The following is a 15,759-nucleotide window of genomic DNA, read 5'->3' as shown; positions in this document are numbered from 1 at the left end:
TGAAACATTATCCATCCATCGCAGCTCACAGGCAGGAAGGAGCCACAGCACAGGGTTACCCGTGCCTTTAAACCGACTCCGAATCATCTCTGCCTCGAGTTCAGGGGTGAAGCGGTCATCGGCAGAGCCAAAGGGAGTATTTCACCGACATGATGTGTGTCAGTTAACCATCCAATAGGGATGCAGCTGTCCCACCTCACTCAGAGTTAACACTGCAAAGCTTGTGAAAGCATGACTCATCCGCAGAGTACAAGGTGTGCACAGAGCAGGAAAGTCTTCCAAACAAAGATCAAACGCAATCAAGAAGAAATTACATGTCACTGTCAGGGATTCCAGCATGTGCACTTAGGAAAGATGACAACGCTTCCCCATTCCTCTGATGTAGCTGCCCCTTGCAAAATTCTTGACAGAGATTTGATGGACAAAAGCAAAAATCAAGAGAGTTCCATTTGTTGAGATTTGATAAGGCAAACCAAACCTTCATTTAGTGTTCAATAAACATTTGAGGGACGTCATTTCCTAAAGCCGTCGTATTTTGTGAAAACTGCCTCTGACAGCGTTGACAAAGTGGCTTCAGTTCAGTCTTTGGGATGAGGATTATTGCTCAATATCCTGATAGTGGAAAACGGTGGGACAGCATTTACTGGCTTGTAAAATAAAGCTTTCAAAGGAAGGACATTTTGCAGAGACAGAGGTGATGATGAGATATGACAAAGGTCTTGAGAGCATGAATCAGTTCTGTCCGAGTAAGTTTCCTTTACTGAAAGTGGACCACCCCCTACCCCCCCCATTCATGCTATTGATTTCTGTTAACCAGAGTAATAACCTCCAGCACCAGTGAGAAAAGGCTATCGCTAACCTGCTTCTTCCTTTTTCCATCTCTCTCTCTTTTTGTTGAACTGGCTTTTTCTCCAAATGCCTGGAAGTGAAGGTTGGGGTCAGCGGAAAGGTCTCAGTTGTTCTGGCAGCAGACACCCTTATTGGCTGAGTTCTGAGTTGGTTCAACCGTGATGGGCACAACGTTAGAGGTCGGTGAGAAGTCTGAGACGCTTTGTCCAGACATCTGCCTCTGTGACACAATGTTGTAGATGGCTGTGATGGAGAAGAAGGGTAAAAGGGTGTGAGTTGTGTGTCGATGCCTATGATTTAAAACAATGGGACATACTGTGATAAGGACAAACTTGATTGCGAAACTGAACAACAACTGTTCTCTCCAGACTGCTGGCAGCGGTGTAAGATTCTTTCCAACTGAAACGGGCATGGCTTCGTCATGTGGCAGTTTAAGGTCTCATTTTAGAGATTCCACAAATCAGTGTTATTTTGAAAGTGCAAAGTTCTGTTGTGGGTGAGTAGAACATAGGATGAAGATCTATATTTACAGTAACTAAAACACATGACTTTGAGGAGTTGATTCACTTTATAGAGTAGGAGCAGATGCAGAACTAAAATAAAAACTGACAGTTATTCAGACAGACAAACAGGAATTCTGGCTTCAACTGTGATGGGATCCATCCGGTGACTTACTCCAGACCCCCACACTACTCTACTGATATAATTATGATGTAACTTCTTATTGGCCGGGTAATACACTACAACATCACCTCAAAGGAGTTTGTTGAGTTGAAATTCTGAAGATTTCAAAGTTCTGAAGCTGTGATCTGATGATTTAGATGTATAAAGAACTGAAGATGAACCAGAGGCTGAATATGAACAGCAAGTGGCACAAACCTTCAGATACAGTAAAACAGCTACTGGAATTATTTATTGTAGTATTTCTCCTTTGGTCATGTCAGTTCTTGTCCTTAATGTTACAAATGTTCAGCATCAAATGTACTTTTTACGTGACTCCATGGCTCCTGTGGATCTATTCACACACGTGTGTATTGACATATTTGCTGTATAATTGGTCAAGGTGAAACTGTGATAGTAGAGACCACTTTGATGTGGTATATTATGCTTGGCTGTCTTCTTTGCAGCTCACACCGCAACAATTCAAACACATTATTGACAGCCCCATTAATTTTTAACAGGAAGTAAGAAGATGCAGAACATGTCTTGCTCAACTTAACTAAACACAACTGTGTCGTTAATTACACCAGTGTCTTTCCTGCTTTGACAAGTCTAGATATCTGCTGCATAATGGCCTATTACTCATGTTTTTGACCCAAAAAGAAAGATTCAGGTTGTTTTCAAGCCTCAGACAGCACATCAGTTGACCGATTGATACAGAAAACTTATTACATGGATTGTGCTGCCACCTATTGGCCAATGTGAGCTAGTGTTGTGTATGTCAACAACTGGATGGAAATTTAATACGGACTAATCGATCTGTCACTAAGACGGTTACACAGTTTAGGAGTTTGGACACAAGATTAAATGCACTTTAACGCATTGAGTGATATTAAACATAAAATATACAGCATGTGACACTCACCTGTAAGAATAGTTTGGAAAGCCAGTTCCACATTAGACGAGTCTAATGCTGATGTTTCCAGGAAGGACAAACCATGTTTTTCTGTAAAACACCCAAACAATTAATTGCTAAACAGCAGCATTATAACTTACTGCACTCTGGCAGACATAGTATTTCAGAAAGTTCTGATTCAGAATCTTTTGCAAAAATGCACTCACACCACACTCAGTGATCACTTTGACTCTGTTGACTGGTCAACTCAGAGCTGTGTTTCGTGTTTTAATCTAATGAACGTTAATGACATAAATAACAGACAAAGTACTATATTTAATTCCGGTAAATGTCTTTCCAATTAAAATGTGTGTGTGAAATACATGAACTGTCTGAGACCCTACTAGATTAAACTACACAAATAAAAGCTGGATAATATCAAACCATAATCAAAAGTGACAAGAAAACAGTGTTTTTCAAAGCCTTCACATACACCGACCAACAACAAACAAGTATAAAGCTGAGCCAGCACAAGCTTGTCAATTTGACAAATGGTAAGTATATCTTTTATCAAGTCACAAAATGGAAGGCAAACCAAATTAATACATCTTTCTGTTGATCCACTTGTTAATCAAATGCTTGTTTCAGCACTGATGTCTGTGTAAATGATTTAATAGGTTAAAGAGAGGTGCAAGGACACCTATCCAGTGTTCATGGTGTTAGAGGGTTTTTTTCTCTGTGACACACTTTGCATGGATTTCAATGCATGGAAACTATGCAAATTAACTTAAAAAAGGTGAGCTTACACCAGTACAACAAAAGAGCAAAAAAAACAGATAAAATGATCACTTTATTGTCAATCAGTGAAACTGCTGTCCTTGTCAAGCATGTACAACCAGAGGCAAGGTCAAGAATGAACAAAGGACATAAACATTATAATATACGTACATCAAAGCAAGTAAATATAGGTTTAATCTATTTGACTGGGTGTCATTCATTCTGCAGAGCTTTTTGTATGTAAAGTCACATAAGCCGTCTGGTGAAGGAATTCATGTAACCTGGGTGTTTCCAATGGGAAAATCACACAACAAGCCATAACGTTAGAAAACACAAATGTGCAGTAATGTGATTTACTGTTATTATGAAGCTTTACTTTGAGGAACTGAAGCCGTGCGTACCTGCAAATGCCTTGGCCTCATCTGTGGGCACAGCCCTCAGGTGGCGCAGGTCACTCTTGTTTCCCACAAGCATGATGACAATGTTGCTGTCTGCATGGTCCTGCAGCTCCTTCAGCCAGCGCTCAGCGTTTTCATACGTCAGGTGCTTGGCAATGTCATAAACCAAGAGGGCCCCCACTGCTCCACGATAGTACCTGGACACAGGAAGAGGAAACGAGATGAAGCAGACAATGTCTTCCTCATCATAACCTGCCGATTTCAGCAGGGTTCTTTGCATTATGTGTGATAAGAGCATCTCATCACCAACCATCATAGAGAATGAACAAGATAATAAAAACAACTGCCGTTAAAGCTTGAAGCACAAATAAGCATTTATTGATATTTCCAAATTAAAGTCAGGCTGCACTCGTCTACAGGGAATTGATGTTGTTAACACACTGCCTCTGGACTGGCTGCTGCAAAAAGGCAGAAGGCACAATTAAAGAGTGACAAATGTTGGAGGAAAGGAGGAAGCTATGATTAACAAAACACATCTTGTCCCATGGTGACAGCTGGTAAGAAATGGCAATTTTGATTCTTTCAATTGTGATTATCTCTTAATAATTAAGTGTTCTAATGAAGACTTCCTAGGCAACAGCGACCTCTTGCTGTCAGAATACTACACATGAGGATCTGTGCATGTCTCTGTATATGTCTTCATGTGATCATGTATCTGCAGTACCTTGAGGGTCATGGTGCTTCCAAAGAGGCTCCGATGATAACTACTACTATTACTAATGGCTACTACTCACGCAGAGGTAATAGCCCGGTATCGCTCCTGTCCAGCTGTGTCCCAGATCTGAGCCTTGATGGTCTTGCCTTCTACCTGGATGCTACGTGTGGCAAATTCCACACCGATGGTACTCTTGCTCTCCAGGTTGAACTCATTCCGGGTGAAGCGGGACAGCAGGTTGCTCTTCCCTACGCCTGAGTCTCCAATCAGCACCACTAAGGAAAAAAATAGTAAGAGATTAATCGACTTCAGAAAACAGACTCAACACGTTCCAAAACATAAAAATCCATAACGCCTCGGTGACATCAAATAGTGATAATACTGTGTGTTACAGTTTGTTGGCTCGCCCACAAACTTAATTTTTACTGCTATGTTACATTTCATATCCAAAGAAGTCTTTAATTCTGTAATAACAACAAAAAGAACAACGGTGGCTTTAAATGTTCCTTTACTACATCATCTCTCTGACTTGTTGAGATGGTGTTTGTGAGAATGCTACTTCCACAATTGTCTGATAAGCCAGTCTGTGAAAAGGAAGCTACCACGTCATCAAGAATGCACACCACCCTTCTATTACGAAAAAGGAACTTGTTATGGATTGTTGAAATTAAACACACCTAAATGTGTCCACACTCAGCTTTATGCAACGACACTCGCCTAAGTGCAAAGAGTGAGTGTTTGTATGTATGATGTAAAAGAAACCTGTCCACATGAACAGTAAGGTAAAGCAGGTCAACAGAGGTCCTACATCCCTAAAAGCCTCATTTGACTACATATCCCATAGCAAAAAAAATACATCTCTTAACATGTGAGGCCGTGGAGGTTTACACACCCCCAAGTGTGTGTCCGACACATGAAATAGTGATTTCAAGTTTTCTAAACACAAGGATCTTGGGCGAGAACAAAAATGATTATGCAACTATTTGCAGGTCTGCTGCAATCAGACAGGTAATATGATGGCTGCATTACACGCCCATTTACGGATATTTGTGTAGCATTTATCAGTCCAGGTGATGTGTCACTTCTCCATAATATCAGACAAACCTGCATCCAATTACGAGACTGCAGCTATGCCTGAACTTAAAAGTCAAACATTGTTTTTTTCCACCATGTGTTCAATGTGTTCAATGATGTGCACCATGTTGAACCATGTTAAACACAAGTCTCTAAAAGTCTTATATCACAGCCAGGAAAGTATTCTCTCAGTGGTGCTATTTATACAGCATCAAAATGAAAATTAAAAGTACTGATTTGTTACTGTAATTTTCTGGTGTTGGGTAAAAACTGATTTTTGGAACTCCAGTAATGAATCCAATCCTTCCAAATTATTTTCCCTCATTTTGTGTTTTCATGTGTTACCTAACATGACCGAGATCTCAATGGGTATTTAGTTGGGTACAGATGTAGTGACAGTGAAAGCCGTAGCTGATGATTCTTACTGATCAAGCTAGGAGCAGATTTATGGTGAGAGTGTTACTGCATGTGGACGTTCACGTTGCTGACTATCGTCTGATGGTAAGTAAGATGACCTTCGTGTCAGACATTCATCACATTGGCTGTGACCAATTGCAGATTTAGAGAATCACTGGTATCACTGAATGTCTGCTCATTCACAGACAGGGTGATAAAAGATGGCAAAAGTGTCTGGTTATTCTTTTTACAACAATATAGTTATTTGTTTCTCTGGCACAGAGGGGGAACAAATGACAAAAACAACATAAATACATGGAGAAAAAAAAACCTCACTGACCCAAATGTGTATTGGTGCATCACTACACCAACAACTATTCAGTGACCACACATGCCTGAACTATCAACTTAGTAGTGTATACATCAGCTGAGGTTTGTACCAAAGAAATATATTTTTCGTATCTGTAAAATACTGTTGGAATATTGTAGCTTCAGTTTAACTTACGTTATCCAAAATTGTGAGGGGTAAAGGGAAGCTGAAGTTAAGAATGTATATCACGCATATGCGGTATATTTGACAACAAAGTTGACTTTTGACTTTGAAGGACTAAAGGAAATCTGTCCTCACACACTTTTACTAAAACTTTACTGGTAGAAATTCAGAACTGTCCTTGAATTGCTTCAAGACTGGTAAATTTGCTACTTGGCAGAGCAAATCTCATCCTCTGTTTCCTGTGGGACGGTTCTTCTCTTTAAACCAACACACATGCAGGTATTTCCAGTTTGACAACAGGCGCTTGCTTAGGGATCTATATTTGCACAGACTGTGAACACTTCATTTCCCCTGGTTAAAGTCAAGGTCCAACTAAAACAACAGCTGGATATATAGGGGGGGGGCTTTCCCACATGTTTTTATATAGTACATCACCAAATGTAAAATACGCCACTTTCCAAACAGTGTCTAGGTTTACCTTTGCTATTCCACTAGATTATTACAGATTATTGTCGATTAAGTGGAGTGGATATAGTTGTGGGTTAGTGTCATGTGTACAGGTCAGGGCCTATGTGTGCCTGTAGATCAGGGAGTGCAAACATCTCTTTCCGTCACCTGGATGGAAGCTCTGTTGGTTTGTTCTCGTTGCAGAGCTTAAGACCCTTTGTTTGACCAACACTGCATCCCAAGATGATTGCATCATCGGCCTGAAAGATGATGACTACACAGCAGATGCTACTTAGCTCGAACCGTGTAAGCTGCTTGCTAATGTTGCAATCATATGGCGGAACAGCTTCAACGTACGTCTTCACTTACAACACCCAAAGTGGGCGCCCACGTCCCGGCAGGTGCCTTTGTTTTCCCGTCGAGCGAATAAAATGTCGACTTGTCAGAAAGACAGGTTCGACACTTGAGGCAACTTGGCACCGGATGACCGTCGCTGACAGGTGAGACGATGGTGACAAAATGTAGCTTACTAGCAAGAACACTGAAGGCGACTCACCTTTAAACAAATAGTCGTATTCGTCTTCTCGGTTGGTCATAGTTTCGTCTGTTGGGCCGTTGCGTATTTCTGTATCTCGAAGTCGAACAAACTTCTGGTGTATTCACCTCCTTCGACACCGAGCGACTTTAGCCACAAACGAAAGAAATATGTCGCTGTCAAACCAACGACAAGTCACTGTGACAGTGAAAGAATACGTCACTAACGTTGTTCTCAGGCATAAAAAAGAAACAGAAAACAACAACGACCTAAAAAAGTTTCACCGTCGTCTTCTCTTCCTTACTCTCTGTCACTTGCCATCGCAGAGGCTGCGATGTAACGTCATTTCTGCAGCCCCGCCTCTCGTCCGCTCCTAATGGTCAATAGCATATCGACACCTGTCATTAGCCTTAACCTGATTGGTCCATTTGGCCGTCGCTCATGATTTGGCTGTTGTTCCTGAACTGTGGTGACGTCACTCTGCTGGTCCAAGTCGCAACAGGTAATATGGTAATGTCACCGGTAATGCTACTTGATCATTGTTGAAATTTAAATAATTTTGAAGGAAAGAATCAAAGGAAACATTTATGGTCAGTGAAGAAGATGATTAATTGTTCTTTTTTTTGTTTGACACATTTTTTTTTTACTGTATTTTTGTATTGTTGGCAATTTTGCAATATCGAGTCAAAGGTAAGTAAGCAGCAGCAGAACTGGGCTGGTGTGATATAACAGTGTGCAGCTCCACAAACAAAACATAAGCATATGTAGAAAAATAAAACATTACACAAATAAAACACAATGATTTTAAATGGATAGTAAACTCAGAGTGCTAGTTGAAAAACATATGTTTTGAAAAATCTTACTGCACCAAGCTGCTGTTGGGTTTCAGATGTAATTTTGAAAGTGTTTGATATGAGCTTTCATTGTGTTACCCCTCACGCATATTTACATTTTTCATAATAAAGCTGGGACAGATATTCTCATATTCGTCAATCATACATGCCAAAATGACATCTGTGAAATTGGTTATCAGACACAAGTAAGGGAACCTGTCTCATTCAATCATTTTATTTCTGAATAGACATGAAATCCAGAGCTGGAGCACACACATAGCAGTGACAGCGAGACTCAAAGTCACAATATCCAGAACTCACCAAGCCTTTCTTTTTAAGAAAAACCTTGAAACATAATTTAATGTGAACTATAACCAGTCAGAAGTTGTTTTCCAGCTTATAATCTCATTCATTAATGATCTTTTGGGCACAGAACGTGCCACTTTTATATTTTCAAATCAGTCAATTCACAGTGGCATCGCTAATGCCACATTAGTACCAAATGTCCCCATGTTTCTGTCTCTTAGTGTGAAGCAGAAGTTTGCCTAACATCCACCTGAAGGGCTCTGGAATGAGGCTGTGCTCAGATGTTTCTGCAGCAGGGTTTCTTCTCTTCCGTGTTCTCAGCTTGGGAGGTGTTTAGGGTCACAGCACTGACGGCTCCCCGGACCACCTCCTTACTGCTCACCTTCCTGTGAATCTCTGTGGTAGGAAATTGTCAGTTTAAACTATTAGTGTCACCCTAAAGTACCAATTTGTACCTAGAGCACACAATTACTTTTTGGAGTGGAAAGACTGCAAGCAAAGAAGGATCTGAAATATTCACAGAGGCAGTTGAGTGGAGCAAATCTCCGTTTCTCCTACTTGTCTGCAAGACACTCAGCAACCTTTACTTTTATTCAACTGGAGCAAACAACATCTGGATCTGCTCCAACATTTAATAAGTTCTTCCTTGGCCCATGGTCCAACCATGGAATTCAATACCACCTTTATCATCTTTGCCTTGTGTCTCCTCCTCCTCCCAAATGTGTCCTTGCCTCCCCTATACACCACTGCAATATAAATACTCTGGCTCATCCTCCACCCGCTGCCAGATTGTTCAGCTGTAGACCTTCATCTAAGACAGTTTCCCTATGCCTCAGTTTATCGTAGGAGCTTTCCATCTGCTTTCCCCTATTCTCTTTTGGACAGAGTTTCTCCAGGTCCCTCGTGACTTCTTTTGCTCAAAGTTGTGCCACCACCTCGCCTTCATTTTGTGCTCTCATTGCCTGCTTCATATGTCATCCAATCTCTAATACAATCCCCTCGACAGATTTGACCTGCAGCCAGACATCAACACAATCATGACCTCCTCCTAAACTGCCCACACTCTGTGTTATGTTGAAAATAAATTACCTGCTAGGACTCTGTTGAATGCAGCCTCCACATTCGTGGACTCCAAAGCTGAAGTCTCCAGAAACATTAGATTTTTCTTTTCTAGATAAATGCAGATAAAAAACATATGAGATGATTTTCTTTGAAATGCATGTTGTTGCATGTCCAGTTATTGCATCAGATGCCTTCACAGATTTTATTATATCCCTAAAGATGAAAATTACTAATGGTATAAAGTCAAATCCTGACAAGTCAGTGATTGATGTACAGTTATGCTTGCAACAAAATCCTGAAATGATTAGTGACTTACCAGTTGTAGGTAACAACAGTTACTGTAATTGTCTTTAGTTACTTTCCAGATTTCTTTTTGGTCATAGCTACTGATAAGTAAGTAATTACATGAGGAAGTAAATAAATTCTTCACATTGTTAGATGGAAATAGAAATGGAAAATTATTATGTTAGGGACAGTGTACCTGCAAAGTCTCTGGCCTCATCCGTTGGCACAGATCTCACTGACTCCAGGTCAGTCTTGTTGCCCACCAGCATGACCACAATGTGGGGGTCAGCGTGTTCATACAGCTCCTTCAGCCAACGTTCGACACTCTCGTATGTGAGATGTTTGGTGATGTCATAGACCAAAAGGGCTCCAACAGCCCCTCTGTAATACCTGTGGAGGAGAGTGACCTCACAATTACTCCATATGTGAAGCTGAGTTGTCATCCCTCCCTTGATGACTCCCAGTTTAATTCTCTCAGCTGCCTTGGCTAAGTTTCTATAAATAGTTCTTTGGATTCATCATGTAACATTTTTCCAACTATGAAAATATTGATTGTAGCTGCTCCAGGCCCCGTCGTGTCTGTATTGAGAGAACATTTCTCCTACCGTCAGTTGAAAAAAACAAATGGCAGACAATTGAATTGGAGTCATGAACCAATCAATAATTCCTTCACAATTCACAACATTTCTGCTCACATCCTCCAGCAGCATAATTAATTCCACGTTAATAGGTTTTAGCTGCTTGTTAGGCCACAAATTGGAAACTCCATGGGAGTTAGAATTTGCATACTGGAATAAGTCCGCAAGTAATTACTCAAAAAGCCAAGCTGTCAGAAAAGAGCTAATCCAGAAGTGTAGCATATCATCAGATTTTCCCATGTCTCGGAAATAAAATCAGACATGGTTCCATTGTTTTAAAGCCAGTCGGCACATTCTTCAGCCTTCTAGTTTAATTAAAAAAAGGAATGAATCTGGAGCCGAGAGCTGCTGAGGTTTAAGTGCTCAAACTTTGTACGTAGAGCACACGTGTGACATTTAGAGAATAAAAGGAGTTAATAGTGCCGGTTGCTTTTTGAGTAAATGTAGGAGGATTCTGAGAATCGGTGCCTGTCCTTGCATGTGTTTGGCCTGATAACAGCACCACCTTAAGATGACGGCATGCAGGTTGCTCAACAACTGGGGAGCAAAGCATGAACAGTTGATTTTAAAATTCACTTCACTTTGTGTAAGTTAGTATATATGCATGTTTAAACCATTCAAATATCATACTGCAGGACATTTTCCAGGAGGAACCCCACTACACAGATGTGCTCAAAGTAAAACATTCATCTAAAACTGTATACTGTATACTGTATACTGTATACTATACTATATACTCTGTTTTTTGTGACACGCGTGCTAATGTTTGGGATGAATCTTGGTGCTCACGCAGAAGTGATGGCCCGGTATCGTTCCAGCCCGGCTGTGTCCCAGATCTGCGCCTTGATGGTGAAGCCGTTGAGCTCCACTGTCCGTGTGCTGAACTCCACCCCAATGGTTGTGCGACTGTCATGGCTGAACTGGTTTTTGGTGAAGCGGGATAGCAGATTGCTTTTGCCTACTCCAGATTCTCCGATTAGAACAACTGTAAAGGAGAAAATATTTTCGTTTTGTGAATGTCATGTTTTCATAGTAAATATCCCTCATTCACCAGTTTTACTTGTGACTGTTCGGGCATAGATGAGTTGGAAAGCACTTGGTATTTTGATCAATATTCCCGTTTCAGATTTCCTCAAGGACTTGATTCATTTTTTAATCTCAAACTTTGTTTATTTTGTTGATGGTACCATAACTGTAGCATATTACAGTACTACATATTGAAATCGGCCACGATGTGGCAGTGTAATATATAAAAAACTGGCATTATATATGGCAACTATATATAAAATATATACTACATATAAAAAGATGAGACACTTGTCTCTTCTCACGTTACTCCCTGAAAAGTTTTGATCATTTCTGAGGTAAGAACTTCTCACAAGTCAACCTTTGTTTCTGGAACTTAAACAGTCCCTGACAATATGAGGTGACACCACATCAGGTGGAACAAGTTAAACTGCCACTTCCTTTTTCAGCATGGTCAGTCAGGAGGTAGTACCGTACTGAGCAAACAGACTCCCCACTCGAGATATCTCAGTGACTAATGTTTGGGTTTCAGTTGTCAGGAGCTGACTCAGAGAGAAAAAAGGCTTGGCTGAGCTGGCAGCATTAGGGAAGTATGACCACACACAGAAAGCACAGCAGCACTGGGATCTCTGCACTCACTCCCATCTTATTGTCCACAGACCCCTGAGTTAGTGAACACTAATTATTGAAGATGGTGTAATTAAAAATGGAGTCATGGTATGATTGCTGTTGAAAGAATACTAAGAAGAATACCTCTGTAATATCTGCATGTTATATCATGTTACGGTCAGGCACTTGCAGCATGGAGTTTGACTCAGCTTTTTCCAGCTTTCCGACACACAATATCAGAAATAGTGAACTTTGGCATTCATATCATAACCACTGAAGTGGTTGCTGGTCTCTATGGTTTTAATAGATACCCTTCCCTGTGTGGATATAACTCCAGGAGACAGCTTTTCAGTAACCTTTGAATTAAGTATGTTGGATTTCAGAGTATTTTGAATTTAGTATTAGAGACAATGTTCCTGCAATCACAATCACCTACATGCACGTCCCCTTAACCTGCTGAAGGAAACCAAAATTGAGCTTGGCAACATCAGCTGCCATTCTACACTGTCTTTCAGGCCTTTTCATGTAACAGGAATCCAGAGAACAGGGTATGAAGAGAATTAGAATTAGAATTAGAGTATAGTAGGTGTATGAGACTGGCCAAACTTCAGAGAACACTTTAGTGGTGTATGTTGGTAGAGTTTAGGAGCTGGTTCATGCAAGTAACATTGCGAAATATTTAGTCGTGTTGTATCCTTTTGGAACGCCAAGTCTGAACATGACCGACTTAACATATCACGATGTAAAAGATGATAACCCTAACCTTCACAATTAATTGTGATTTAAAATCCAACCATTAGTCTAATAATTTCCAGAGACAATAACTTTCATATTGTAGATTGTGTAATTTTACAAAAATCTAAATGGAAAATCATCATACAATAACAAAGTGTCTAAGGAACTGTGATAGAACCCCAAGGTTCCAGGTCAGGTGTCAAACCAGGCCAAGGCAAAACACTGTGGTAAAGCCCTAAACTGACCTCTGCTGAATATATTGAGTTCAGATACTGGCTATGACATAGATTTTAGCTGTGATAGTTTTGATTTCCCTGTGTCATGTAGATTTATTCCTAAAAAATGGTGAGGTAGAGTTGCGGGGATTTGGATGTTAGTGCGGTGGAACGTTGAAAACAGACTTTTTCTCTAAGATGCAGAAACAACTCTCTCGCTTCTAGCAGTCAGGTCAAAGAATGTTTTACAAATATATCTACTATGGTTGACTTTAGGTAATTGTTCACCCTGCAGCCAAGTCTGAAGTATTTTCCAGTGGGTGGGATGATAATGTCTGGTTCCCCCCTCATCCACTACTGAGTAACCTCTTATGCAAACAATACCGCTAGTCTCCATGGAGATACAAGTCAAGCTATCTGCCAGCTTAGTTTGTCTATTTTGAGAAGACAGGGGAGAACTTTGTGCATCATATTTCCCTTTTGTTTGTTTTCATGACCTTCAGAACTGGAAATGTGACTATTGTAGCTGTAAAGTGCAGCTGCTGCTACGGCCCTGCAGTTCTAACAGGAACCATCAGTACCTCATCAACAACTCACTCTGGCAAGATGCCATTATTATTTGATTTTTTTCCCCCATTGTTGTGTCATTCCATTGTATTTTTAATAAATAACAGTGATCTGCAGACTTGTATCAAGTAAATCTCTAAATGACCATACAGGCTATTTTCTTTTGAAATGCAACATCGCCAAATGGGTCCTGAATCATTACATCCTATATCCATATATATATCCATATATCCATATATATCCATATATCCTTTCCAAATGTTAAATGGATGGAGAAAATGAAGGCATATTTCTATTACTTGTATGTATGTAGGCAAATGTGATGTTGCGTGTTTCAGGTACATGTAGTAGAGGAGTTTATTGGATTTAGTGATCTCCAAGTGCTTTTCTACATACAACAATAACAATGATTTTGCTCCTGACAGTCTATTTAAGTTATGGCTTTGGACTCGAAGCATCATGCTTTCAAGATGTGCAGAAGCCGTTTGCACAGAATGACTGACATTGGCCTGTATTCATTCGAATATTCATTCATTCATTCATTCATTCATTTGTTCATTCGTTCATTCATATCTCTCCTTGGTATGGTTACAGTATAGATTAGACTTGCCTTTATTGGTAACATATCTTGATTTCAACTCAAATGTTTCATTCAGCTTCTCCATCCTCCATCCATCCTGCAGAGCATTTTGTCAGGTGTGACATTTTTTTTGTAAAAAACAATTCCAGTTTACCCCTGTAAATAATGTCCAGTTGTATCTTACACCTGTTCAGAGCCTGCTGTGCTGCATATGAAAAAAAGAAAGTTGTAACAATGCTGTTTGAGGGAAAAATCCACTGTCCAATAATGCACAAATCAATGTGGAAACCTGTGTGTGTGTGTGTGTGTGTGTTTCTTAAATCTTATTCATGCTCCATTTTTGTTTTGCTTGTCGTGTGGCACTTGTGTAGTGCCTGAAGGCAAAACAGAGCCATGTAAATTTATTGATATACCGGTAACAGGGAATCACATTGACTCACAAGACATGTAAAATCATCTAATCATCTGTATTTGTAGCAATTAGGCAGAGCATATCTAGAAACAATGAAAAAAAGTGAACTGGCAATAGGATTGTAGTAGCACTCAAAGTGACAAGTATTGATAAACAGTTCACTGTTTGACTTTGCTGTCATACTAAGTTACTAATAAACAAGGAAGCCAAACTGAAAAGACAAAGGAACATTAGAAAATGACACCTTTATAATTCTTCAGGAATGCACCCGTCAACAGGAAAATAAAGGGACTCACCTTTAAAGACAAAATTGTAAGCCTCATCCGACCCCATGTTCTGTCATTCACTGTTGCTGATCCAGTTTACTGCTGTGTCGCCTGCACTCACAGACTGATTGCAGGATGTAAGATGACACTGACTCACACCACAACCAACCTGCTGCTCAGATCCTCCAGCTTCAGGAAAGGAAAATGGCTGCACGAATATTTTGGCACAATGAATGCCAGTCACCCTTTGCTTCCCTTCCCTATCTGCGTTAGGAGTAAACTGGCTTGTTCTTACAAGACATGTTGAGTGGATCCAGGTTGTTCTGCTACAGCGAGCAGGGTTTGTGCAGGGAGTGGTGGGGGAGAACTGGAGGGTGTGTCCTAGAAATGGAGTGGGTGGAATGCAGGTTGGACAGGTGGGGCAACTAGTACATACAGCTGAGAGCATCGTCAGGCGCCTCCTGCTGTTGGGTCTAAATATAGTACACAAGATGTCAAGATTGTTTCCTCTTCAAAATTCTTCCCGTTTTGTACTTTTTTATCACTTCCAGGTGTGATATTTTAATCAATTTAATCATTCATCATAAAAAGTTCTTTCATTTCTTAATAAATGCAAAAAAATAACTTTTAGGCTACTACTTGCTTATTTTTGCTACTACCAAAACACATGATGCTTGTCCTAAACCTAAAGAGATTTTAAGTTTTATGCTGTAATACAAATACACACAAAGGGTCCTGAGCAAAAAGAGAATTATTCTGTTCCACTATAATTTAACCAAAAGTCATTGGTTTCAAAGACTTTCTGTATGAAACCTTACACCAAAGATCCAGGAACCCTTCATGAGGCAATATCAACAAATATAATCTATTTTTTGTGAGTTCAGGGGTCCTTGATGTGAAAGAGAGCTATAGTAAAGAGAAGTATATTATTTCATCAGTGTCCAACTTCGTTGTCCAAAGAGAACTAACTTTTTAAATTGTTCCAT

At 40.1% G+C, this 15,759-nt stretch overlaps 2 protein-coding genes across 2 annotated transcripts; both read right to left on the bottom strand.

Annotated features, from left to right (window-relative positions):
- Positions 1-952: 952 nt before the first annotated feature.
- LOC144739648 (ras-related protein Rab-11A-like) lies at positions 953-7,300 on the bottom strand. Its single transcript, XM_078622578.1, has 5 exons — positions 7,235-7,300; positions 4,374-4,600; positions 3,583-3,776; positions 2,435-2,515; positions 953-1,092 (listed from the first exon to the last, which is right to left on the bottom strand). The coding sequence occupies exons 1-5, from the start codon at positions 7,298-7,300 to the stop codon at positions 953-955; spliced, it is 708 nt and encodes a 235-aa protein (XP_078478704.1).
- A 1,355-nt stretch (positions 7,301-8,655) lies between these two features.
- Positions 8,656-14,840, bottom strand: RAB25 (RAB25, member RAS oncogene family). Its single transcript, XM_078622580.1, has 5 exons — positions 14,804-14,840; positions 11,153-11,348; positions 9,922-10,115; positions 9,468-9,548; positions 8,656-8,774 (listed from the first exon to the last, which is right to left on the bottom strand). Exons 1-5 carry the CDS (start codon positions 14,838-14,840, stop codon positions 8,656-8,658), a joined length of 627 nt encoding a protein of 208 aa, XP_078478706.1.
- Positions 14,841-15,759: the final 919 nt, after the last annotated feature.

This window comes from Lampetra planeri, unplaced genomic scaffold (genome assembly GCF_965212315.1).
Source record: "Lampetra planeri unplaced genomic scaffold, kcLamPlan1.2.h2 scaffold_1629, whole genome shotgun sequence".
In the NCBI taxonomy this organism is placed as follows: domain Eukaryota; kingdom Metazoa; phylum Chordata; class Hyperoartia; order Petromyzontiformes; family Petromyzontidae; genus Lampetra; species Lampetra planeri.
Note: the sequence above shows the minus strand (reverse complement) of the source record. Positions and strands in the feature narration are given on the sequence as shown.

Bases quoted from the DNA above. Each gene is read 5' to 3' on its own strand.
- RAB25 (XM_078622580.1), bottom strand. From the start codon at position 14,840: ATGGGGTCGGATGAGGCTTACAATTTTGTCTTTAAAG. The intron at 9,549-9,921 runs GTACACTGTCCC...GCATTTATCTAG, and splicing joins TGAGGCCAGAGACTTTGCAG to AAAAGAAAAATCTAATGTTT. The intron at 8,775-9,467 runs GTAATTTATTTT...TTCCTACCACAG, and splicing joins ATTCAACAGAGTCCTAGCAG to AGATTCACAGGAAGGTGAGC.
- LOC144739648 (XM_078622578.1), bottom strand. From the start codon at position 7,300: ATGACCAACCGAGAAGACGAATACGACTATTTGTTTAAAGGTGAGTCG. The intron at 4,601-7,234 runs GTAAGCTACATT...TGTTTTCTGAAG, and splicing joins CGCCTTCAGTGTTCTTGCTA to TCGATTAATCTCTTACTATT. The intron at 1,093-2,434 runs GTGAGTGTCACA...TCTCCATCACAG, and splicing joins TTTCCAAACTATTCTTACAG to CCATCTACAACATTGTGTCA.